The 24,209-nt window shown below is 47.3% G+C and overlaps 1 protein-coding gene across 1 annotated transcript; it reads left to right on the forward strand.

The window, feature by feature from the left end:
- The first annotated feature begins 236 nt into the window (after positions 1-236).
- Positions 237-2,715, forward strand: LOC120683156. The gene is made up of 2 exons (XM_039965187.1): positions 237-625; positions 718-2,715. Exon 2 carries the CDS (start codon positions 820-822, stop codon positions 2,395-2,397), a length of 1,578 nt encoding a protein of 525 aa, XP_039821121.1. The 5' UTR covers positions 237-625; positions 718-819; the 3' UTR covers positions 2,398-2,715.
- The last annotated feature ends 21,494 nt before the right edge of the window (positions 2,716-24,209 follow it).

The following is a 24,209-nucleotide window of genomic DNA, read 5'->3' on the forward strand; positions in this document are numbered from 1 at the left end:
CCGCCTGGCCGGCCATGCAGTTTTTTTTTCTTTTTTTTTGGGGGATTGGCCGATCACGATGGCGAGGACGCGAGGTTGAAGGTCGGTAACTTGGGTTGGTGCACAGAAATGCCAAGCTTCGGGCGTGGCGCACGGAACGGAGCCTTCCGCGAGGAAGGAACCACAGAAATGCCAAGCTGTGTCTGTGTATATGCAACTGTACGAGCTGACCTCTACGAGCTACTTCGTTGTCGTTGCTACATGCAACCTGTTGAACACCCTCCCTTCTCCACGCCGCCACACAGAGCGCCGCCGCCGCTGGGATCTCCGGTCTCCTGCCTCCTCCGTCCCTACCAGTCTCAGATCCAAGCTCCTCTCCACATAAGCTCTTCATCCATCCTAGTCGCGGCTCCCCACGCTGCCCGTGCAGGGAGATCAGGAAGCACATCTGCAGGCTTCATGTGAGACGAGGAGATCTTCACGGGCGGGCTCGCCGCGGCCGCCGGCAGTCCCCGCCACCACGCGTCGTCCGACCACATCTGCTTACGCCGCCGGAGCATTGCCTTGCGCCACCAACGCCCGCAAGGAGCTGCCTCTGATTTCGTCGATTCGTCCACTGCCAGCGCCTTCATCCCCTGCCTCTCTGGATTGAGTTCCTCTTGGTCTGGAATTTGTCGCCATCGGTCCTCTGCTGCCACTTGAAGCTGCCCAACTTGCTTGTTCTCCTCCTCTGGTCAGCATCGTCCCTGCAGCCACCTCGCCTTGCATTGCGCTTGCGCCAGCACCTTTCTTCCACCTGCAGTCCGGCATGCTGGCTGGCAGCTGAAGTGAGGTGTGTTCATGTTGCCTTCTCCTTCGTTGGGCGCCGCTACTGGTGACGCTAAGGTTGCGGTTTCCTCCATGGAGACGCCATGGGTGGACTCCAAGGATCGCTCCTGCCATAACCCTTCGGCGCAGCAAGCTGAGAAGTCATCATTGTCGGAAAGATCAAGGTCAGAGCGCAGCATGGCCTTCAAAAGATGGGCTCGAGGTAGGTGTTACCGCTGCCTTGCACTCGATCACCAAGTCAGTTCCTGTCGAGACTCCTTCCGCTGCATTCGTTGTCGTCGTCCTGGGCATCGAGAGCGACATTGTCACTTTCGATCCCCGTCTCCAGCACCACGAGCCCGCTCATCATTCGCCCAACCTCAACGTACTCAGCAAACAAGGAGTTGGGCTGATGTTGTGGCCGCGTATCCACAGCGTGCACCTCACATTCAGCTGGCAGCTTCGCATCGCCCCATCATTCAGCGTGATGCAGGAAGACCTATGTGTGGATGTAAGTGCCATGCCTCTCTTGGGTTGGTTGCCACAGACCTTCAGTCTATGCTTACCCCGTTGATGGATTCATTGCGTTCGGAGCTCCAACAAATGATACTGACAACATTGGACGAAGTGGTGCGTCCACTCAAGGAGGAGGCCAACGTCATCAAGTTGTGGTTGGCGCGTGTGGCCAACCACTTAGAGCACATCGAGATACCTAGCAAGGAATCCACTGCTGGTGATGTGGTCGGCCTCTTTGGCCCCTGTTCTCCTATTCAGCGCTCACCGAACCCGTCAATTCTTGCTTCTCTTGCAGCAGCTTGTACGCCTTCTAGTCCTTTGGTTTGTGAGAGTGCGTGTGGGGATGCAGCAGACTCTATTGCAGTTGCAGAGGAGATAACCACAAAGAATTTTCCTGTGGAGATTCACCCAAAGACATTGATGGAAGAGACATTATCCCCAGCTGCCTCCGTTGCTGGCATCTCAACCCCTACCGCAGATGATACATCACCCTCGCACACTATGGAGGTGCCCATAAAGATCTTAACTGATGCTACACACTTGGACCCACCCATGGAGCATATGATGCTGCAAGTTGACACTCCCGTCGAGGATGTTGTTCTAGTGGAAGATGCATCCAGTGATGATGATGATGCTGACTCATATGCGAGTGTGGTAATTGAAGACCCCCTGCTTTCCGTTGCCGTTACAGATGGCTCCACCCTGTCTACGATTGAGATCAAGGAGGAAGAGCCACAACCGCCAGATACTTCGTGGTTGGAGGCAACCTCTCCTCTAGCCACCAATGACTTGAAGGCTGACGATGTTAGACGTCCTTCTGTACATCACTCACCATCAATGATAATGACAGCAAGATGCGTGCGCAAGTCTTTTGACAGATCATCGCTTCGTCGAAGCACTCGTCTTGCCCAACGAAAGGTGCTCAAAGACTTAGGCTTAATTAGAGAGGACGGGAAGCTTGATGAGAATGTAATTCAAGACTGTGCTGACTGTTTGAAGGAATTGGTGCCACCGGACCTACTCCAGTCAATAATGCTTTTGAAAGGCCGTGACTTCTGGGATGTTGTGGCAGGGGCATCTTTGGCTCTTCGTTAAGCTTTTTCTGTTGTGTTTTCTGGTGTTGCATCATGTTGGTGGTTTTCGAGGTTTGTGTTGGTAGTTTAGCCTTAGTAGTTGCCTTGGTATCTCTTCTGTTGTCTTTGTGTTGGTGCAGCTCGCGTCGAGGACCCAATCCGATCGAGCATGATGCAGAGGCTCTGATCGACGACCCAATCCGACCGGGGGTTGATGTCTCATTCCGATCTGAGCAGTGGGGTGTGGAGTCGAGTTGAGTTGTGTAACCGTGTTGATGTCCCAATCCAACCGGTTGTTGTTTTGAGTCGAGTTAGAGAGGAATTGTATGGTCGTTTGGCCGGTGGTGGTGTCTTGTTGGTTGTTGTGGTGCCCAGTCTGGGTGTTGTTTCTTCTTTTTAATATAATCGGCAGCTCTCCTGCCTGCCTGGTTCGTTTCAAAAAAAAAAGTCAACGAGACGGGATTGGGGGCGGCCTGGGCTTGGGGGCGTTCATGGCATTTCCTCCTACGCGGCCGCCATTATGGGCTTATTGGGATGTGCCAATATGGGCTGGGTGGGTGGTGGGCGGTATCCGCGCACAGCCTGTTGCCTGTGCCAAGGGAGGGTGAGGCCCAGCTCGTCGTGCGCCGGGGCGGTGCCGCTATCTCCATTCTCCCACCCAGGGCAGAGCGCTGAGCGTACAACGGGCCCTAGCCCTACCTTCGCGGGGCCGTAATCTTCCATCGTGGAATTGACCAACTCAGCCTAATATTCCTTAGCGCTCGAAGTCTAATACCTATTTGTTTACTGATTATATATTATACAGTGGGATATTGCTATCTTCATGATTTGAGTCCATCAACCACAACCAGGTATTGCACTACTACTGTTTCACTAGTCATGGTGCGCTTGCTGCAGCACCTGTTAGTAGTTTATCTTTCTAGTTTTTTGTCTTTTCTTTTCTTCTTATATTGTTTCTTTTTTATTTTATTTTTTACTTTGTTGCTTGCTTCCTTCATACTTATCCTTGTCCCGATCTTGTTTCCTTCATGGTTTTTCTTCCTATTTACTTTTTTAATTTCTGTTTTAGTAATTATTTTATCAATATTCCTTCTTACTTTTATTATTCTTATTAATGTTTTGATTTTTAAATTTAGATATTTTGTACTATAATATTTGTATCATCTATTTATTTTGTGACATCCCAGAGTTTTAAAATGCTAAGCAAGAAATATTAAATATGATTTCATGCCTAATAAACAAGAAAAATTCAAATTATGCATTTCTTTTGGAAAATAATATATGTGTATGTGTGAATATGCATGTGTATGTATGTGTGTTTATGTGTATATGAAATTTTGCACATAAAATGACAGGTCAAATGAACCATAGTATTCGAGGTTTTAAACAATCTTTCAAATTTTAAAGAAATATGTTTTGAAAATAATATCTAAAACATTGCTCAAACGAACTTTTGCCTAAAACTAAATTTGTAGAGTTTTACAGGATGAACAACTTTCATGTTCATGATTTTTAAAGTTGCCACGCAAAAACGTGAGAAAAATTTGAATTTTGAAAAGAGCCATATTTTGAATTTGCAAGAGTTTAAAATTAACTTTTAAAGTGGGCTTCAAATGAAAAATTTCCTAAAACGAAAGATGTAATATTTGAAGTTTTGAACAACTTTCGTATTCAAAAGTTTTTCGTTTGACCTCCAGAGCAAGGAGAAAAAATGAATTTAGAAACTGAACATTGGAACTTTGAGTTATTTACAAATCTGCCATCACCTCCATCTACCTCTTTCCTCCCTATCTGTTTCTCGCCGTGACGGCATTCGCCGCCGGCGTCGGCCACCTGGCCGGCCACGCGCCGCGCCCTCATCCACTCCACCTCGCGTGCCCCTGGTTTCGCCCGAAACAGCTCCGTTCAGGCACCTCCTTCGCGCGACGCGCGTCCCCGATGCCTGGCGACGCGCCACGCCGCCCACGCCGTCATCGACGGCCGTCGCCTCGCCGTCGCTCTCCCTGGCCGCTTAAGCCAACCGTCGAAGTCGATTTCGTTTTTGCTTCTCCACCATCGCTCCTCAGAGCCGAACTCCCTTCTCCTCGTCGCCCAGAGCGCCGCCGGCACCATAGCCTCCAGCTCACCGTGGAGGTCCCCTCTCCGATCCTCCACTGCCGCAACCCTGCACCTAGGAAGCTCTCCCTCCTCCCACTGATGCTCACCGACTCGTTCCCGCTCATCCTCACGCGTCAGAGCACCCCTGCCATCACCATGGCCGCCGCCGACCTCCATGAGCGCCGCCGCCATAGTTGCCGCCGCCCCTGCTCCGGTGGAGCCCCCACCCCCAGTCGTCCTCGGCCTAAACCGACCCCACCAGCAGCTCCCCCTCGTCGCCCTGGTCCTCATCGGCCAAGCCCCGCCGCTTCCACCTCGCCGGAGTGGCGCCGCCGCGGCACAGGCCCACCGCCGGCCGCCGGAGCATGCGGAGCCGCCGCCACAGGCCACCCCGAGCCGCGCCAAAACCACCCAGAGGTATCTCTAGGTCTCCTCTACCTTCTCCACCCTGGGCCCCTCGCCGCCGGCGACCGGAGTCGCCTGAAACCCGCCGGCGCTGCCCTCCCTGCGCCTCCCCTATTTTTTTTCTGGCCAAGGGCCTATTTGCGAGGCCCCAATTCTTCCTAGGGTGTTTTCTGCAAAAAAACCAGGGACCCATCTGCAATATTTAGTTTTGTTTTCAAATTGTTGCTGTGAACTTGTAAATTCAACCAAAAATCGTACAAAAATCCTAAAATAGCAAATGAGAACTTTTTGGAATCCTTATCAAAATATCTACCCTTTAGAATCATAATATTACAAGTTTTATTTAGAAATTTCTGCTGCAAAAATAGATTTATGTTTAATTGTGCATAAAGACTAATTGTTTTTACCTTTTTAACAACTAATGTTTGAAGACATGTCATGCTATGAAATTTTTATGGCAGAATGTGAATGTGATTATAGTGTTATTATAAAAAATTTTATGGTCATTTATCTTGTTTAGTTATAGTTTTAATTAAATCTTGTTTTATGCCTAGGTTAAATGGTTTTATTTCTTCAAGTTGTTCTACTGTGTTAAATGAGTTGAAACTTTTACAGTACCTTGACTTTGGTTCCTAAGTGCTATAGAAAAAGTTTGAGAATTTTTAGTTATGCTTAACTAAACCAAATGATTTTTGGTAAGGCGAACTACATTAAATCAGAGAAAATAGTTTTTGCACCTAGAAAAATCTGATATTTTTACCAGAGCTGTTATTTGTGTACTAAACCTTTCTGGAAAAATTTGAACCTCTAAAACTTAGTAGAACTACCTGTAGAAATTATTTTTTTCTTTACTGCAGATGTACATTGATCTATTTTTCATGACCAGAGGCTAATTGTAACTTGACTTGTGATATATATACATATTTAACTAGTGTAGGTTGATTTACTTAAGTTGCATGTTTGTATGAAGTGTTGAAATTCAACCCTAGATTCTTTTATGAACTAAAACATATTAGGTTTTACTCTATAAACGATTGCCCAGTAAAATATAAATGAAAGTGTTTCACTCTTTAACTTCGGTTATGTTGGACTACAACTTTATCATGAAGGAAAAAAAATAATAACACCTAAATCACAAACAACTCGAAACTTTGCATTCATACATATGCATTGTTGCATTTCATTTAGGTACGATAGATGAACTGCGTGGATGACGTAATGATGGATTCGTGCCAGAAGACGGTGAATGGTGGACACATCTAGAAGATGGACGAATGGATCCCGATGTGCACGACCGAAGGAAGATGCTCGCCGAGCAATTATCCTTTAACTAACACTGACCTACTGGTAATCCCAGGCAAGCCCCGGTGCATCAATCCCAGTATTTTAAATGCTATTCCAATTTATGTTCCTATTATATATCTGTGCATTTAAGTTTACAGGAGTTGACTGGAACCTTAATTGCATGATTCCTTGGTTCCCTCGGTTGATCTACTAGTATGTGTAGGTCGTTAGTACCGACATGCTAAATAGGACTCGATAGAAGTCGAGTGATTTTCTGTCACTCGCGAGAGTTAGGACCTTTTGGATTATGGAAAAGTTATTGAGGATGAATCAATGTGGAAAGAAAATGGAGACCAGGCGGAGATGAGTTTGGCTAAGGATATGAATTGGATGGAAAGTACGTCTTTGCCTGTGTCGGTTGAGGACCGATCTGTTGCGGCAGTGTTGATCGAGGATTGAACAGTACTAACCATATGCCGGAAGTAGGAGGTAGTCGAAACCAGTAAACTCAGTACCATATGCACACTGGTAGTATGAACTTGATACTGTCTTCCCAGTGGTGCTAGTGGGTAAACTCATGACTGACCCTTTGTAGGTAACGGTGGGGCTAGCAGTCCCGAGTTGCAGGGCAGTTCAGCTATTCGGTGTGCATATAGAAAACGGTTGACTTGTATAGTCCGTCAGGGCTTACACAGGTCGTGTGTGTTAGGTCCACCTTGCAAGGTTTAAAATCGGATCGATTCGCCGTGACTCGCGGATATGAGAGCGTTGATCTCTTTGTCACATCGTAGTAAGAAATTGAAATGAGGATGAAATGATGATGCTATTCTTGGAGGATTAATTTGATATACCATGCTTGTTCTAGATATTCTTGCAAACCTAGTTAATACTTACTACATTAAACTTGAGCTAAAATGATGAAAGTAAGAACTCGTTTTTAGATGCTTTTTGGCAAAACAAACCCTTCAAGCCAAAAGCCTTACATGTCTAGATTAAGGGCTAAGTATACCCTTAGTTGGGTAAGCCTTGCTGAGTATTAGTATACTTAGCCTTGCTTGTGGTTTTGTTTTTCAGGTGGTATATCGGAGGTTACGGTTGACGTTATGTACGAGCTTCATCATGACGTCTGGTTTCGACGCTAGACTATAGTTCGTTTTTCGTCAAACTTGAACTCTGTTGTACTTTTATAAATTCAAACTCGGTTTGTAATAATAACAATCAGTTTCATACTCTGTACTGTAAAATTTATGGAATGTTGCATTCTCTGGACTGCTTTGTCGATCCTGTTCCAAGTGGTTTAATCGGGATTTTACCCGACAACACTGCTGGATTACTCCGTTTTAAGTGCGTGTTAACCCTGGTTGCCGTTTCGGTGATGGTTAGCGCACTTAAGCCGGATTAATTTAGGCGAGGCTGCCACTTATTTGAGGTTCATATGTCTCCTCTTTAAACTATGTGCATTTTGTATATTTTATACTGTACAATTTTCTTTTTAAGCCCTCATAACTTTCTTCTTTTTTCTATATTAATTTTGTATTCTTATTTTATACTTTTCATAACCATATCAATAATTTTTATCTGACATTTGTTCTTATTCCGAATATTTTTCTCGAAACATTTTATTTTGATTTGATTTGTTTGTAAGTGAATACGTTTTGTTCACTCTTATTGTACATCGCATGTGTGATTTAAATTCTTCCAAAGCATATGCTCTACATGTATCATGGTGAAAAAGAGCTAACTGATTGATTATCAGGATGTAACTAATTTATTCATAATGCTAAATTATTTGTTCTTGTTTGTTGATGTTGACTTATTTGTTCGTGATATTCATTTTCCATTATTTATCCTATAGAATTAAATGGTCGCTATGTTCAATATTTTATTCATAGTACATTATTATTTGTTCTTTGATTTATTGTTCGTAGAAATTAATCATTTATTCTTGATTTTAAAATATTTATACCCAGTAGCCGAAAATAATTATTTAGCATTAAAAGAGATCTTTCTTAAAATATCACGCAAATATAGATAAGTGTGATCTTGTTTTGAAAATCTTATATAAGAAAGACAATGGTTCAATTAGAATTTAATTTATATATATGGTTTAAGATCTATTATTTTTTAATCTTCAACATATTTGCATGCAGCTGACTTAAAAAGATTTCTCTCTTTTGCATGTGTATGTGCTTACAGACTACCCATGTGTAGATTACTGTTGCGTCTTGTTTGATTTGACCAAAATTTGATTGGACGATGATGGTGGGGGTTTGGAACTTTGGATAATCTTTCAGATGATAGCAAAAAAAAAAAATTATTGCCTTCTGCAATGTATAGTTGTGCCCCTACCTTCGGGCGGTTTGGGAGCAAACAACCACATGTCCGCGCCCTCATTTGGCAGGGGCGACACCAGTTTGGTTCTATTCTCTGCTAGAAAAAAATCTTCTATGCATGAGCTACTAAATAAAGTCTATTTGCAAAATATCTTCAGGGATGGGTGTAACTTTTCGCGACGAATATAATGACGGTAATTAATTAATGATTGGCTACCGTGATGCTATAGTAACCATCCTCCAATGACACGGTCAAAGGTTTCATTAGATTCTTCAGGATTCCTAGCGTGGGGGTTCTTGAGTTAGTTTTATAAACTGGCTTTGTTTGACACCATAATTAGCGGTCAAAATGTTACTATTCCCTAGCATAGCACAAACCAAACAGAACCTAGTCATTAAGCGGTGCTATTGCATCCTAAAAATGGGAAAACAGTGAACATATTCAAATTTTCATCGTATTTGCATCCTTCATGGCTTAACTTTATGCACAATCAAAGCAAGTGCGTCCCACTCCAATTTGTTCTAGTTTTGCTAGTATCAGCTGCTCTGATGTGGGACACCCATGGAGTGTAGAGTTCAGAGCGGCGCATGATGAAGCCGCCAGTACCATGCCTATTTTTGGGCTCGTGCAGGCTGTGGGACCGCACAGGATCTCCAAATTCAAAGGGCCCCAAAACACTAGGTATACATTAAGTATAATTATGTAGAGGCTGTTGGGGGTCACCTTCTCGGATAACGGAGGTTGCCCGAAGCTACATAACGGGAGCCGAAGGTCCTGAAGATCGCCTGAGACCGGAGGTTGCCCTTTGCCCCGATGGTCAGAAGACGCGACCGAAGGTTTCCGAATGAAAGCCGAGCCGAAGGTCGCCGGGAGACACCGAAGGTCCAGGAAGGCGAACGAAGGTCAACAGCTGATCCGAAGGTTACCTCGAAGCTTCGGAGTAGCGTCTCGATTACGAATCGGATAGGGTAGACAATTTGAACACTCCAACCTGTATGAAATGACCTACATCCCGGAATATTCGCAGGATATTCCGGGCAGGTAGGGGTATTGTAGTCATTATGTAACAAGGTTTAGGGGTATAAATACCCCCAACCAATCTGTACTGGACACGTGCATATATGAGGGCGAAATTCTGCCACTTTACTCTATTTAACCTTCGTGTATGCATTTTGATTGAGTCGTAAGGAAGCCGAGAACCCAACAAGGGCGCCCACCATGTTCCTAGCGCATAAACCAACCCTCGGTGGCACAAACAAAGACGAAAACCACAGAACCCCCCCCCTGGACAACACCCAAAATGATTCCCGAACCTCCCAAGAAAACATTTCCACACAACCCCCACCACAAGGCAACCAACCACCCAACGGAACTCCCGAAGTTACAGATCCTTCAGGGTCCAACCAGGATGAGCTCACCGTCGTGAGCCTCCAGCTTCAAGCCTTGGAAAAGCAGAAAGATATCCTCGCCAAGCAGCAAACCAGCAAAACGCGCTGAATTGAGCAAACCAACTGGCTGAGGCCAAGTGCAAAGTAGCAGCCATGCAAGCAGAAATTGACAGAATGCAGCAAGAATGCGTGAACACTCAGACCAATCATGAACAGCAACCTCCATTGGGAGCCTCCCATCAGAATGAGATCCACAACATCCGAACCATCCATACCCTCCAAGACCACTACGTCCCACCTTCGGCTGGCACATATGACCCCAACTCGCCACTCTCTGCAGCCCTGCAGCACACACCGTGGCCACTGGGCTACAAGCCAACACAGCTCCCCAAGTACAACGGCTCTGAGGACCCCACTCAGTTCATCTTGGCCTACGAAACTACCATAGCTTCGGCTGGCGGCGACGGCCCCATCATGGCAAAATCCTTCATCATGGCCTGTGAAGGTCCAGTAGCCAACTGGTACTCTCACGAACCCTCGGGTTCCATCACAAGCTGGCCTCAGCTGAAGGCGAGGCTCAGACAGGACTTCCAAGGCTTCGGGCGACTAGACCCGAACACCATAGAAAACTTCCAGTGTCTGCAAGGAGACAAAGAACCACTCTATGATTACTTTCGAAGGTTCGTCCAGAAAAAGGCCCTGATACCGAACTTCCCAGAGAAGGATGCAATCACCAAGTGCATCGCCGGCCTACTACCCGGACAGCTAGCCTCGCACCTGTCTAGGGAGCCACCCAGAACGCTCAGTGACCTGTATGCCAAAGCAAAAAAATACACCAGGTCATACGCAAATCACAGACGAAGAGTCGAATAACGAAGAATAATGAGACCAGCTCAAAAAATAAAATTGGAACTAAAAGAACAAAAACCCTCAGTTCGTGTTCCCTGTGGAACATTCGCAAGAAACCAGCCCTGAACAAGATCAGGACCCATTCATGACTCCCCCAAACAAATCCCCCGAAGGTCAGCACAACAACCAAGGCCGCAATCATTCGGGGCACAAGGGCCGAGGCTGCGGTCGCGGTTGCGGAAAAGGTCGTGGGCCTTCTAATGGACTGAAAAAGTTTTTCTGCCATTTCCACGGCAACGAGTCGAACCATACAACCAATTTCTGCCCAGAGAAAAAAAGAACGCTTGAGCGGATGGAAGAAGAGAAAAAAGCCAAACTGGTCAGCCACACCGCATGGTCAGGACCTTCGGCGCCGCCGTTCCCGCCGGCACCCACACTATACAATCCAACATTCCAACCCATGCCCGCCTTCACCTACAACCCATACCCAAACAACTGGCCTCCTCTGCCACCAGCTTACCCCAAACCGCTCTCACTATCCCCGCCTCCGAGCCAGCAGCAGGCTCAGGAAGAGCTACCTCCGCCTCCTTCAGGCCCACCCCCAAAGCAAGAGCCACAAAGCTCCCAAACCTCGCAGACATCTGCGCTGCCATCCTTCGGCATGATCATGCCCATATCCGGAGGCTCCACCCTAGAGTTCCAAAACAAGAGGCAGCACAGGGACTACTTCAGACAAGTAAACAACATCTTAGTTGACGGCCCGGCAAAGAAAACACCTTGGTCTCACATGCCAATAACCTTCTCAGAAGAGGACATGAGCCTCAACAGCTACCCGCACACTGATGCAATGGTCATCGAAACTAACATTCAAGGTTGGACCATCGAGATAATACTAGTCGACACTGGTAGCTCCGCAGATATAATCTTCTCAAGTACCTTCGACAGAATGAACATCGATAGAAACCTCCTCCAGGAAATCCCCTTAATCGGGTTCGGAGGGAAAAGGGTCGATGCCCTTGGCAAAATCTCACTGCCAGTCTCCTTCGGTGACACCGCCAACCCAAGAACAGAACATATCACCTTCGATGTTGTCGAAATGAATTACCCTTACCTCGCCATCTTCGGCCGAGGACTAATTAACAAATTTGAAGCAGTTGTACACCAACTATACCTGTGCATGAAAATGCCGGCATCAAGGGGCATTATCACCGTGCGTGGCAATCAGCAGCTCGCCAGAGACATTGAGCGAGGGGTAGCTCCAGGGCAGAGAAACATACATGTCCTCGAAGCTCATAAGACAGCAACCTCCGGAAAGATCAACAAAGAGAAAGTAACCTTCGACGAAGGGTGCGAGGTCAAAAGAGTGCCCCTCGACAAGCACCTCCCGAATAAGGTTGTAACGATAAGTGCAACACTATCCGAAGAAGAAGAAAAAGAACTACTCGACTTCCGAAACAAGAATAAAGATGTGTTCACATGATCAGCAAGTGACCTTCAGGGAGTCAGCAGAGACATAGTTGAGCATCGCCTTGACATCAGACCCGGTATCAAGCCAAAAAAGCAAAAACCCCGAAAGATGTCTGATGAAAAGGCTGCCGCTGTCAAAGCGGAGGTACAACGCTTGCAGGATGCGAAGGTCATCCGCGAAGTCAAGTACCCAACTTGGCTCGCCAACACAGTGCCTGTCAAGAAGAAGAATGAAAAACGGAGAATGTGCATAGACTTCACAGACTTAAACAAAGCCTGCCCAAAAGATGATTTCCCTCTTCCACGAATAGATAAAATCCTTGACGACGCTGCGAACAGCCAGCTGATGTCACTCTTGGACTACTTCTCTGGATATCATCAGATTTGGATGAGAACAGAAGACGAAGAGAAAACAAGTTTTATAACTCCCTTCGGCACTTACTGCTTCGTAAGAATGCCCGAAGGTCTCAAAAATGTCGGCCAGTCATTTTCGAGGATGACCTCCAAAGTCCTGGAGCCACAACTAAAAAGAAATATCCTGGCCTATGTCGATGACATCATCGTCATCAGCGCAGCACGACAAGATCACATCTCAGATCTAGCAGAAACCTACGCCAACCTCCGGAAGGCGAACCTGAGCCTCAACCCCGAAAAATGTGTTTTTGGAGTACACAAGGGAAAGATCGTGGGATACCTGGTTTCAACCAAAGGCATCGAAGCAAACCCAGACAAGATCGCAACTCTTTGTAACATGGAAGAGCCAGAGTCAATAAACGACGTGCAAAAGCTCACGGGCAGAATCGCCGCCCTAAATGGATTCATCCCACGCTCGGCAGATCGAAGCCTGCCATTCTTTAAGGTGCTCCGAAGCTCTCAAAAATTTGAATGGGGCGAACAACAAAGAGAGGCCTTCAGCTCCCTCAAGCAATACCTCCAGAACATCACCAAATTAACTTCTCCGGACCCAAAGGAGATGCTCTTGCTATACACGTCAGCCTCTCAGAAAGCTGTTAGCGCCGCATTAGTTGTCGAGAGAGAGACAGATGGCAACCGCAAGCAATACCCAGTTTACTTCGCGTCCGAACCTCTAGCAGGATCCAAGTTGCACTACTCAGAACTTGAAAAGATAGCATATGCAGTTATCATGGCCTCCCACAAGCTTTGCCACTATTTCGAAGCGCACAGAATCATAGCCATCTCTGATCAACCACTACATGACCTGCTCATACAACAGAGAAGCTTTGCCAAGTATAGCCAAATGGGCCCCAGAGTTATCAGAGCTGGTAGTCGACAATTAAATCCCAGGTCCTGGCTGACTTCATAGTAGACTGGACATCTCCTGAAGCTCGGGAAGAAGAACCCATAGAAACATGGACAATTCACTGTGACGGGGCCTGGCAGAATGAAGGTGTCGGTATTGCAGCGATCCTTGAATCACCTTCGAGCGCAAAAATAAGATATGCGGCCTGCCTCAACATTGACCAGTCCGCACCATCCACAAACAATACAACTGAATATGAAGCTCACTTACTTGGGCTTCGCAAAATGAAGGCACCCGGACATCAGAACTGTGTCATCAAAATGGACTCGAAGGTCATTGCAGACCACGTAGAAAAAGAATCCGAAGCCAGGAAACCTGAGCCAGTATCTAGAAGCTGTAAGGGCAATGGAAAAACATTTCAGAGGCTTCACAATCATCCACATTCCTTGCGCCCAGAATGACGAAGCTAACAAGCTCGCAAAAGCAGCTGCTAGAAAGCAGCAACTCCCACCAGATGTATTCTTCGAAGAAATCTCCACACCTTCGACCAGGCCGAAGAAAGAGAGCAGAATCAACACAATCTTCAGCAAAGATTGGAGGGCGCCAATAATGGCGTACCTTCGGGGACATTACGAACCTTCTGATGAAGCAGAAGAAAAAAGGCTCTCTCAAAGAGCAAGAGGCTATGTCATCTCGCAAGGCGAGCTATACAAGTCAGGGGTAGTAACCCCTTGGCTCAAATGCATCCCAGTCGCTCAAGGCGTCGAACTCCTAAATGAGATCCACTCTGGCATTTGCGGATCACACATAGGCATCAGACCCCTCGCAGCGAAAGCCTTCAGGCAAGGTTTTTTCTGGCCATCAGCACTGAAAGATGCGGAGAAAGTCGTCAAAACCTGCGAAGCCTGCCAAAAGCTGGGCCCCAAATCCAACAAACCTTCGGAACCTTTGCAGCTTATAGCCCCCGCTTGGCCTCTCCAAAGGTGGGGAATGGACCTCGTAGGCCCAAGGAAACTACAAATATGCGGTGGTGGCCGTTGAATACTTCACCAAATGGGTTGAAGCTAAACCCTTAATAAAAATCACCTCCGAGGCAGTCTGCAAATTCTTTTGGCAAAACATCATATGCAGGTTCGGGGTACCGAAGGAGCTCATGGTAGACAATGACAAACAGTTTGACTCGCAGCCATTCAAAGAATTCTGCCGAAGTATCAGAACCAAACTCATGTTCGCTTCGGTTTACCACCCCCAATCCAACGGGGTTGTGGAGCGCGCTAACAGCGTCATCTTCACGGGTATCAAGAAATGCCTCTTTGATCAGAAAAAGGGTAAATGGGTGGATGAATTCCCGAAGGTTATTTGGTCACACAACACATCTGAAACAAGAACCACCAAATTCACTCCATTCAGGCTACTATGCAACACCTAAGCCATGAGCCCAGAAGAGCTAAAAAACAAAAGCCTAAGGACAACCTCTGCACCCGAAGGCAACAAACCTTCGGACGAATCAGATCTTATAGAGCTTTACATCTTACAAGCAGCCTCCAATCTGAGCAAATACCAAAAAGAAACCACCAAATGGAGGGACAAGAAAGTAGTCAGAAAGAACATCTCTGTGGGAGACTGGGCCCTCAAGCGTATGCCAAACGCAGAGAACGCAGGAAAAATGGAGCCAAAATGGGACGGCCCATACCTCGTCATCTCCAGCAAAAGACCTAGGTCATACCACCTGGCCGGCTCCGAAGGCAACGAGCTGTCGACACTGCCGCATTCATGGAATGCCGACAGCCTCAAAAAGTACTACATCTAGCCAAATGTAAAAAGGGTTGGACCGCGAATCTATAAGCAGGTCCAGACTTGTTAGGAGCTTTTTCATTTCTTTTTTATTTTCAAACCTTCGGTCCGTACTCTTTTCCTCACAAAGGGGACTCCATTCGGGAGGTGAGATTTTTAACGAGGCGGACCCTTTGTAAATTTCATCACTATGAATGAAGATATTTTCCCCTATCTCCGAAGCTCTCGACATTCGAAGCAGCATTAAAGCTGCGAACTTCGACCGTTGCTCGATGTAAATTGCAAAAACTAAGTCAGCTAGGCTCGCTTCCCTCTCGATCCCAGCATACTTATCCAAAGAGGCCCAGACCTTCGCTTTTATCAACATGGGCAAGATGAAGGGAGACGTTTTCCCAAAAAGAAATTCCTATGCCAAAAAAAAACACCTTCGCCCTAAAAATTAATGTGCAATAAGCACTAAATGGCAAGGAGCTGCCGACCTAGAGTCGAAGCCAAAACACCTTCGCCCTAAAAACTAACGTGCAATAAGCACTAAAAGGCAAGGGGCTGTCGACCCAGAGTCGAGGCCAAAACACCTTCGCCCTAAAAACTAACGTGAAATAAGCACTAAAAGACAAGGGGCTGTCGACCCAGAGTCGAAGCCAAAACACCTTCGCCCTAAAAACTAATGTGCAATAAGCTCTAAAAGGCAAGGGGCTGTCGACCCAGAGTCGAAGCCAAAACACCTTCGCCCTAGGAATCAAAGTGCAATAAGCACTAAAAAGTAATGTGCTGACAACCAAGCATCGAAGCCGCAAAAAAACCTTCGCGCAACTTCAAATAGCATGTGCAAGGTGGGGGGAGACGTTTTTCTCAAAACAATCTGCTCATGCCACTTAAAGCACGCGCGGACATTCTTAAAAGGTCGAAGCCCCAAAAAACCTTCGCGCAGCTTCAAATAGCATGTGCAAGATGGGGGGCGACGTTTTTCTCAAAACCAATCTTCCCATGCCACTTAAAGCATGTGGACATTCATACAAGGTTGAAGCCCCAAAAACCTTCGCGCAGTTTCAGCCAACATGTGCAAGGTGGGGGAGACGTTTTCCTCAAAAAACAATTTGCCCATGCTGCCTAAAGCACGCGATTACAAAGCCTACACAACCTTTGCCCAGCATTAACCAACATGAGCCTTCGGGTGAGACGTTTTTCTCAAAAACAATTGCCACGTACAAAACAAGTGCAGAAAACCGCAAAAATGAAAGACAACAGCACAAACACGGCAACCATTTACATCAACCATAAGACCAATAGTATCTCCCCCAACAACAGTATCGTTCATCACAACTCAGATACTTCTAGCTCCGCTAGCATTCAAAAACTCAACAACACTTGCGCCAGGATGCGCGAAGCTGAAACGTTCCCAATCTGTCCAAAGTGCAGCAACGCCATCGCGCCCAACCCGCAGCAGTGCCACTGTAAGAGTTTGTCCTGCTGGCACGATTGCCTGGTCAGGGTGGGAATATTTACATCAGCATCCACAGACAAAAGTTAAAGATGTCTCGAGTTCATTTCACAAGCTAATTTCCTAAACCTTCGGGCTCTCCTCCTCTCATCGTCGCTTCCAGCTCGGCCAGACATCCCCGGGAGCTCCCCAGCGTCCACACCTTCGTTATCGATCCCTTTCGCGGCCTCACGAGCTCGCTTGGACTACAAAACAAAACAGTTAGAAAATGATCACCACACAAATAAAGTAAGCCCGAAGGATAATGCCCTAACCTCCTCAAGGCGCTGGCGAGCCGTATCCTGCAGAACTTGACGCCCAGCTGACAGCCAGAATCTTCGCAAGAAAGTCTTCTTCACAGACTGGATACGGCTGGAGCAAGCTTGAAATTCCGAAGATTCCGGGAACTGATACCCAAGATCAGCAATCTTGCCCATGTCCCGACAACCTTCGTGCTCGAGCAACGCGAAAGCAATCTCGCACGAGACAACAGCAGAATTATCAGAAATGTTTGTCAGGATATTCCCAAGGACAGCAAACTCTTGTAACATCCAATCCAGCAAACTAGAAACTCCCAGGCCTTCGAACTTCACCAAAGGCTCAGGCTCAGACCCGAAGGTCGCAAGAGCATCCCTGTAGGCTTCGAAAATGGCATCACTCTTCTCGTTAATTTCATCAGTTGCATCGTTCAGCAACTGCATGTTCTCTTGAGCCTCCTCTTGCAACTTCTCAATCAGCTTATCCTTTTTCGAGCATTCCGCATAAAGTTGAACGGCAAGGCCTTCAGCTTTGTTAACACCGTCAATCCACTTGACAATCTCTTGCCGCAAACCTTCGATGGTCTCCTCCCTCGAGTCCAACTCTTTTTGTGACTTGGCAAGAGCGATATCTTGACGTCTAACCTTCGCCTCCAGCCCCTCATTCTATTTCTTATGAAGATCGTCAAGATTCTGAAGCGTAGCGGCCTCTTTCTTCAATCGTTCATTTTCAACCACTAGCTTAAGTCTCTCAGCTGAACCCTCAAGCATTTTGTCAGACTCCATCTTCGCCCTTTTCAAAAGCACCCTCCCAGCAAGGAGAGCCTTCGCATTCATCGCAACAACAACACTGCCGAGATCCCCAATGCCATAAGCTTCGAGCTCATTCTTAAAACCTGCACAAATCATAGCCGTTAAAGCAAATCAATAAAGTACAAACCACCAGAATAAGCAAGAATACCTTCAACATTAAAAAGTTCCTTCTCCAGTTGATGCTTCCCGACGGCCGAGGAAGTACCCTGCGAAGGTGGAGGAACCTTCGCATGTCCAAACTCGATCTCATGGCTCAGCTCCGCCATCATCGTGGCAACATCTACTTCACGAATCCAAGGAAGATAAGGGTCAATATCCGGTCCTTGAAAATTAAGAGGACGAGGCAGTAGAATCCCACCTAGCTCATTGAAGCGGTGTTGACCATCTTCGCGTGAGTCTTCTCCCATCAAGACCTCCTCCGCCCCCACCGGATCCTTGTGGGCCTCAGTAATAATGGCACCAGCACCTTCAGTTTCAGCACTCTTCAAAACATCCAAAGTCTGAACGCTCGGGGTCGCAACAACTGTGCTCGCAGCCTTCGCAGCATGTTTCGCCGGGGCAGAAGTTGGCTCAGCGGTGGGCGCAGGTGCAGGCAAGACAGGATCGATAGTGGCACCTTCGTGATCGAAATCCAGCAAGCTGACACTTCGCAGGCCCGCGCCACTCGACGAGTTAAGCTTCATGACCACGTACCCAACACTGTCTGGGCCTGAAAGGAGGGACCCAAACTGATCAAGATAAAGCTCCATAGATTCCCCTCGAAGGGGAGAAAGACTTACGGTCTCCTCAAGCTCCCGCAAAAAAAGATTCACTACACATCTCACTACTAGAAACACCCTGAAGGTACCGAGTCAGGCGGTTACCTTTCTTCGCCGATGCAACCTTTGAAGGAGGGCGAGGCGGCTTAGTCGCTAAAACCTTCGGGGTAGCCTTCGAAGAGCCAACATTCGCAGAAGAAACCTTTCTCTTCTTCGCGGCGGGTTCCTCACCTGAAGCTCCCTTGTTCCTCTTCTCAGGTTTTTCGGGCTCCTCTTGATCCAAATACTTTACGCCCATCACAACCAAAGACCGATTCACTCGGCAACTCCCGGGACAGCAAAGAACAAAAGATTCATATTCCTTCGACAGGTATGGCCTGGCCAGCTCCACCGCTCTCCGCTCGACCTCCGCCACAATAGCCTCGTCCATCTCCCCAGGCGGCTTTACCAGATCTACCTTCGGGAAGGGAAGTGCTTCTTTCGAAGCACGAACCTTAACCCTCACGAATGTATTGGGATCCCATCCAGCAGACAAAGGCCAAATCTTCGCGCAAACAAACTCCTCGATTAAGTCCCTCCCCCCTATCAGCGCAGCAGCCATCGAAAATGCGTCCAAACAATCTTTGTACCCAACCCCAAACCTCCGGAACTCCACCTGGCTAATGTGCTCAACCATGCTAACCTTCGAAGCTAGGGGGTAGGAGACCTCGGTTAGGTCCTCAGCACTAGGGAATGCAACTTTGGCATAAAACCAAAATTGCGCCCAATCATCATCCCATCGATTCTTTTGACAGTATAAGAGCTGCAAACGATCAATCTTAAGCGACCTGTTGGACCTTCGGGGCATGAAGGTACAACACCCGCTCTGAGCACTGTAAGCATCATCTTCGTCCCTGAACCTAACTTTCCGACCTTGAGGATGGAGCTCGTAAAGGCGGCAGAATGTGTCGACCGAAACAAGCCCTCTAAAAGACTTCACGGCCCAAAAAAATTTTGACAGCATGACAAACGCATTTGGTGTCAGCTGATGAATCTTCACTTTGAACCGAGCAAGTATCTCTAGAACATTCGGGTCGAGGGGAAAGCGCAGCCCAGCGACAAAGAAGTCGCGAAACATTACACACTCCCCATCTTGGGGGTCCGGCGTCTCCTCAGCTTGGGGCGGGCAGCATACCCCTGCAGGGAAGTACCCTCGCTCAACGTATGACTCAATAAGAGCCGCATACATGAGCGAAGGCCCAAACCTTAGAGTTGGCACGGGCTTCACCTTCTTCATCAATTCCGAAGGATCAGCTTCCATGTTTGACAAATCCTCCCCGTCTGAAAGAAGATCCCTCTCCTCAGATGAACCAGCACCTTCGGTGACGTCTTTGGCAGTGATCTTTACTCTAGCCATTCCTGCAAGAGAACACAACAACCGTAAAAAAAATGCACGATGCAGGCGATGCGAAGATCCCCTCACTCGCAAACCACTTTGCCAATCTGCAGGAACGAAAAAAAGCTCGAAGCTCTTGGCGAATCACAACACTCAATGTGGCAAGCTCGAAAAACCGGCAGAGCTTCGCTACGAGCGGAAGGCGTGAAAGCGATGCCTCCCCCCCTTATATAGTGCGGTGAAAGTAAACAGTAGAACCAACGGTAAAATCGAGGAGGATACCAAACGCCATCCAACTAGAAATTGACATGTACAAAGAAGTTACCTTCGGCTCGTCCCAACCTCCGACGGAGGGAGACGTTTTTTAGTTGCAAGTGACGGATACTTCGAGGGTTCGGCCCATCGGAGTGGGCCCTCGCCCATGAGGGGCTACTGTTGGGGGTCACCTTCTCGGATAACGGAGGTTGCCTGAAGCTACATAACAGGAGCCGAAGGTCCTGAAGGTCGCCTGAGACCAGAGGTTGCCCTTTGCCCCGAAGGTCAGAAGACGCGACCGAAGGTTTCTGAAAGAAAGCCGAGCCGAAGGTCGCCGGGAGACACCGAAGGTCCAGGAAGGCGAACGAAGGTCAACAGCTGATCCGAAGGTTACCTCGAAGCTTCGGAGTAGCGTCTCGATTACGAATCGGATAGGGTAGACAATTTGAACACTCCAACCTGTATGAAATGACCTACATCCCGGAATATTCGCAGGATATTCCGGGCAGGTAGGGGTATTGTAGTCATTATGTAACAAGGTTTAGGGGTATAAATACCCCCAACCAATATGTACTGGACACGTGCATATATGAGGGCGAAACTCTGCCACTTTACTCTATTTAACCTTCATGTATGCATTTTGATTGGGTCGTAAGGAAGCCGAGAACCCAACAGAGGCTTTAATTTAGTTGTTTGTTAGCTTAATTTGTGGCAAAATGTGACCCAAATTGCTCCTGGAAGATGAATCGGCGTAGGCTTATCATTTGTCGCTTCCATCATATGCTAACTTTCTCATGTGTCCCCAGATTACTAGGACACTAGAGCCTCACTCCTTGTTTAGATGCATTCAAAATTCCAAAACTTTACAAGATTTTCCGTCACATCGAATTTTTGAACGTGAAGCGTCCCCTCATAAGAGAAGACTTAAAAGTGATACAATATCAGTCCCAGGAGGCTGATAACACTTTTATTACATCAGATGGTACATCACCGTACAACTCTATGCGGCATAGATAACGGAGCGCCTTCCTGACGGCCAAGGGATAGGTGTGCTGGTGCCTAAACCCTGTGGCGGTCACTCGCCATGGTTGGATGTCGGGGTAGCGGTCACTTCTGGCGATGACCAGGAACACCCTGCAGCAGAGGGTACCATGGTGCTCGTACTCTCTGCTGTAGTACCTTGGGCATTCCGTAACGCCAAGGCTTTCCAGGGCATTGGTCAAGAGGCTGGGGAAGCCAGGTGCGGCTTGACAAAAGCCCTGGGTCCATCCTTCCTCAGCCATCTAAAAGCAAAGATAGAGTGAACAAGTTTTGCACAAATATTTGGGTACAAAAGGATAGATGGTACTTATTATTACAACATGGTGGGGGTACAGGTTCCATGGGTACACGATTATTAGGAACAGGGTTCTAGCTTGGAGTGCTACTCCTGTCATGGGGATTCTTCCTCGGTCTGGATAGGGTGCTTCTTTGGTGGAAGACACTGAATCATCACATCGTCCTCGGTCTGAGTACCTCTATCCCAATGGGTCTCTTCGGGTTCTTCCTCTATCCACCCACCTATTCCTCTGCGAGCCTCGTATTCTTGCCACTGGGCTTGGAGAGCAGCTAGGGAATACTCGGCGCATGCGGCTCTTGTCCGTTGTTCCTCCAGTTCTTGGGTTGCCTTTTCTGCCCTGTGGATTTGGTGCTTCAATTGTGCCGCCTGTTCGCGGTAAAGTTCATCTAGGCCAGTGAGGTAGATGGATAGGTGGGAGACCGTATCTTCTAGGTCTTCTTCCTCTCCTCCAAGTCCCCTCATCTGGGCAATCCATGAGCGTCCTCTTCCTTCGGTAGGCGGAAAAAATCCCATAGGAGTCCGCTAGAGATGCTTGTAGACCACACGCAGACGTCGCAGTGCTTTTCAGGCGGCTTTTCGGTAGGTGTCTGGGAAGCGAAAGCTAGTGGTGGAGATGAACCAGGGGTCTACGTCAGGGTAGTGGGTGCTTCTTCCCACGAAAATCATCACGTCGCACCGAAGAGTGCCCCTGGAGTCGTATTCCCAGTAGACATACTCTGGTGGATCCACCACTCCGATGCGTTCCAGGCTGAGTATCAATAACTTAGGAAGGCCGGGCTCTGCGTGGCAGATTCCGCCACTCCATCCATTGTCATCCATCTAGAATAGGGCAAGAATCAGTGGTGAGTGTTTGTGTGGAAAAAGCATTAAATAAGGAAAAATCCTAATGTGAAAAGGCCTGAAAAGGGTTTCGATCCTAAGGGTCACGTCCTACGGCCAACCTACGGCTCTGATACCACCTGAAGCGTCCCCTCATAAGAGAAGACTTAAAAGTGATACAATATCAGTCTCAGGAGGCTGATAACACTTTTATTACATCAGATGGTACATCACCGTACAACTCTACGCAATAATGGGCAGTGAAGCGCCACTATTGCGAGGATAACAACTAGCACCCACACAATGATATTAACTACGAAGAGGAGGTCATCAGATTCTTGCGCCATACAGAACTTCCTACGGGTGACCCTATCCACAGACAAGGTTGGGTGCAGGACGGAACCTCTACTCAACGTCTTCGGGGACGAAGTCTGGATCTTCCTCTTTAAAAATTAAGAATGGGGTGAGTACAAATGTACTCAGCAAGTTCAACCACACCCACGGAGGGGGTATAAGCAGAATATAATGCACAGGGTAAATCAAGGAGAAGGCTAGGGTTTATTTTGCGGAAAGCAAATTTTTATACAGGGGTTCATTTGAAAGAAAGGATTTTCAAAGCAAGCTTTTCCTTGTACTGGGTAACACGTAGTGTTGACCCACACAGAATCCATGTTTTAAGCTGCTACCGGACTCCTCATCTGCCGTAGCACACGGCACAACTGCCGGACACTTTTCCAAAACAACTCAGGCCAACCCATCCAATCCCAGAAGAAACACTAGTTATGTGACTACACCGTAACTCGCCCAATACCGTGGGTACGGCTATTCAAATAGATTCTTAACTCTGCAGAGGTGTGCAACTTTACCCACAAGCGCGGTACCACAGCACGATCACCTTAGTGTCGGTGCAGATCCCAACAAAGCCATTACCCACCTTAGCTAGACCTGACTAGCCACCACGGGATCTACCAAGGGGTCATCGACCTATCACCGAGGTATAACCAGGGCATAAGTCACACAGAGCATATCCCTTCTCCTTGGTCACCCGTTGCTCTCAGCTCTCCTGATGGCTATCAGACTAACTAGTGGGGTTTATGCTAAGCCGTTGCCCATTCAACGGTCGAGTGGTTTGCACGATAGTGGAGCTAGGTGAGACGACACACCAACTCGGTCCTTAATTGTGACAAGATGGATATCTCTCTTCCTTGCTTAACCACACAGGTTAGATCACACCCTTTGGCAAATCACACAAAAGTGCCATCCATCCCGTCTAAACTTATCTTTCGAAAATCCCACATTTTTCCCTTCCCACATACTCACACATTTTCTTTTTATAAAACAAGTCGTATCGTGTTTAAGGTCCTAAGCGTTCTAGCAGCGATTAACGTCCAAACACATCACATTCAGACATTAATCTAGGTGGTCAAGGAATGGTTACAACAAATCAAGGGGTGGCTATCCAACCATGTTTTTAGCAGGCAAAACATATGCAATTTTATAAAATAGGCCAATAGGTTGTGTTTATAAAACTAGGACAAAATATACATCAAAGGACGGGATTGAACTTGCCGTCTTCAAAGTCTTCCGGGAAGTCCTGATCGAGGTACTGTCCTTCGGGTTCGGGGTCGCGGAACTGGTCCTCGTTCGCTTACTCGCAGTACTGCTCGTCGATGGGTTCTCCCTCGTTCACACCGTGATCTACGACGCATACAAATAAACACACAATCAAGAAAAAGAAATGAAAGTTTTATCACTGAGCTTGATTCCGAAACAATTAAGATATGGATATAGGAGTAATATTTTTGGGTGATTTCCTAATGGCATGGCCAAAACTATGTTAGGATTGGCGTGGTAAAGTT

The sequence above is a fragment of the Panicum virgatum genome, chromosome 7N (genome assembly GCF_016808335.1).
Source record: "Panicum virgatum strain AP13 chromosome 7N, P.virgatum_v5, whole genome shotgun sequence".
In the NCBI taxonomy this organism is placed as follows: Eukaryota; Viridiplantae; Streptophyta; class Magnoliopsida; order Poales; family Poaceae; genus Panicum; species Panicum virgatum.

Excerpts from the sequence above, each read along its gene's own strand:
- LOC120683156 (XM_039965187.1), top strand. The coding sequence starts at position 820 with ATGTTGCCTTCTCCTTCGTTGGGCGCCGCTACTGGTGACGCTAAGGTT.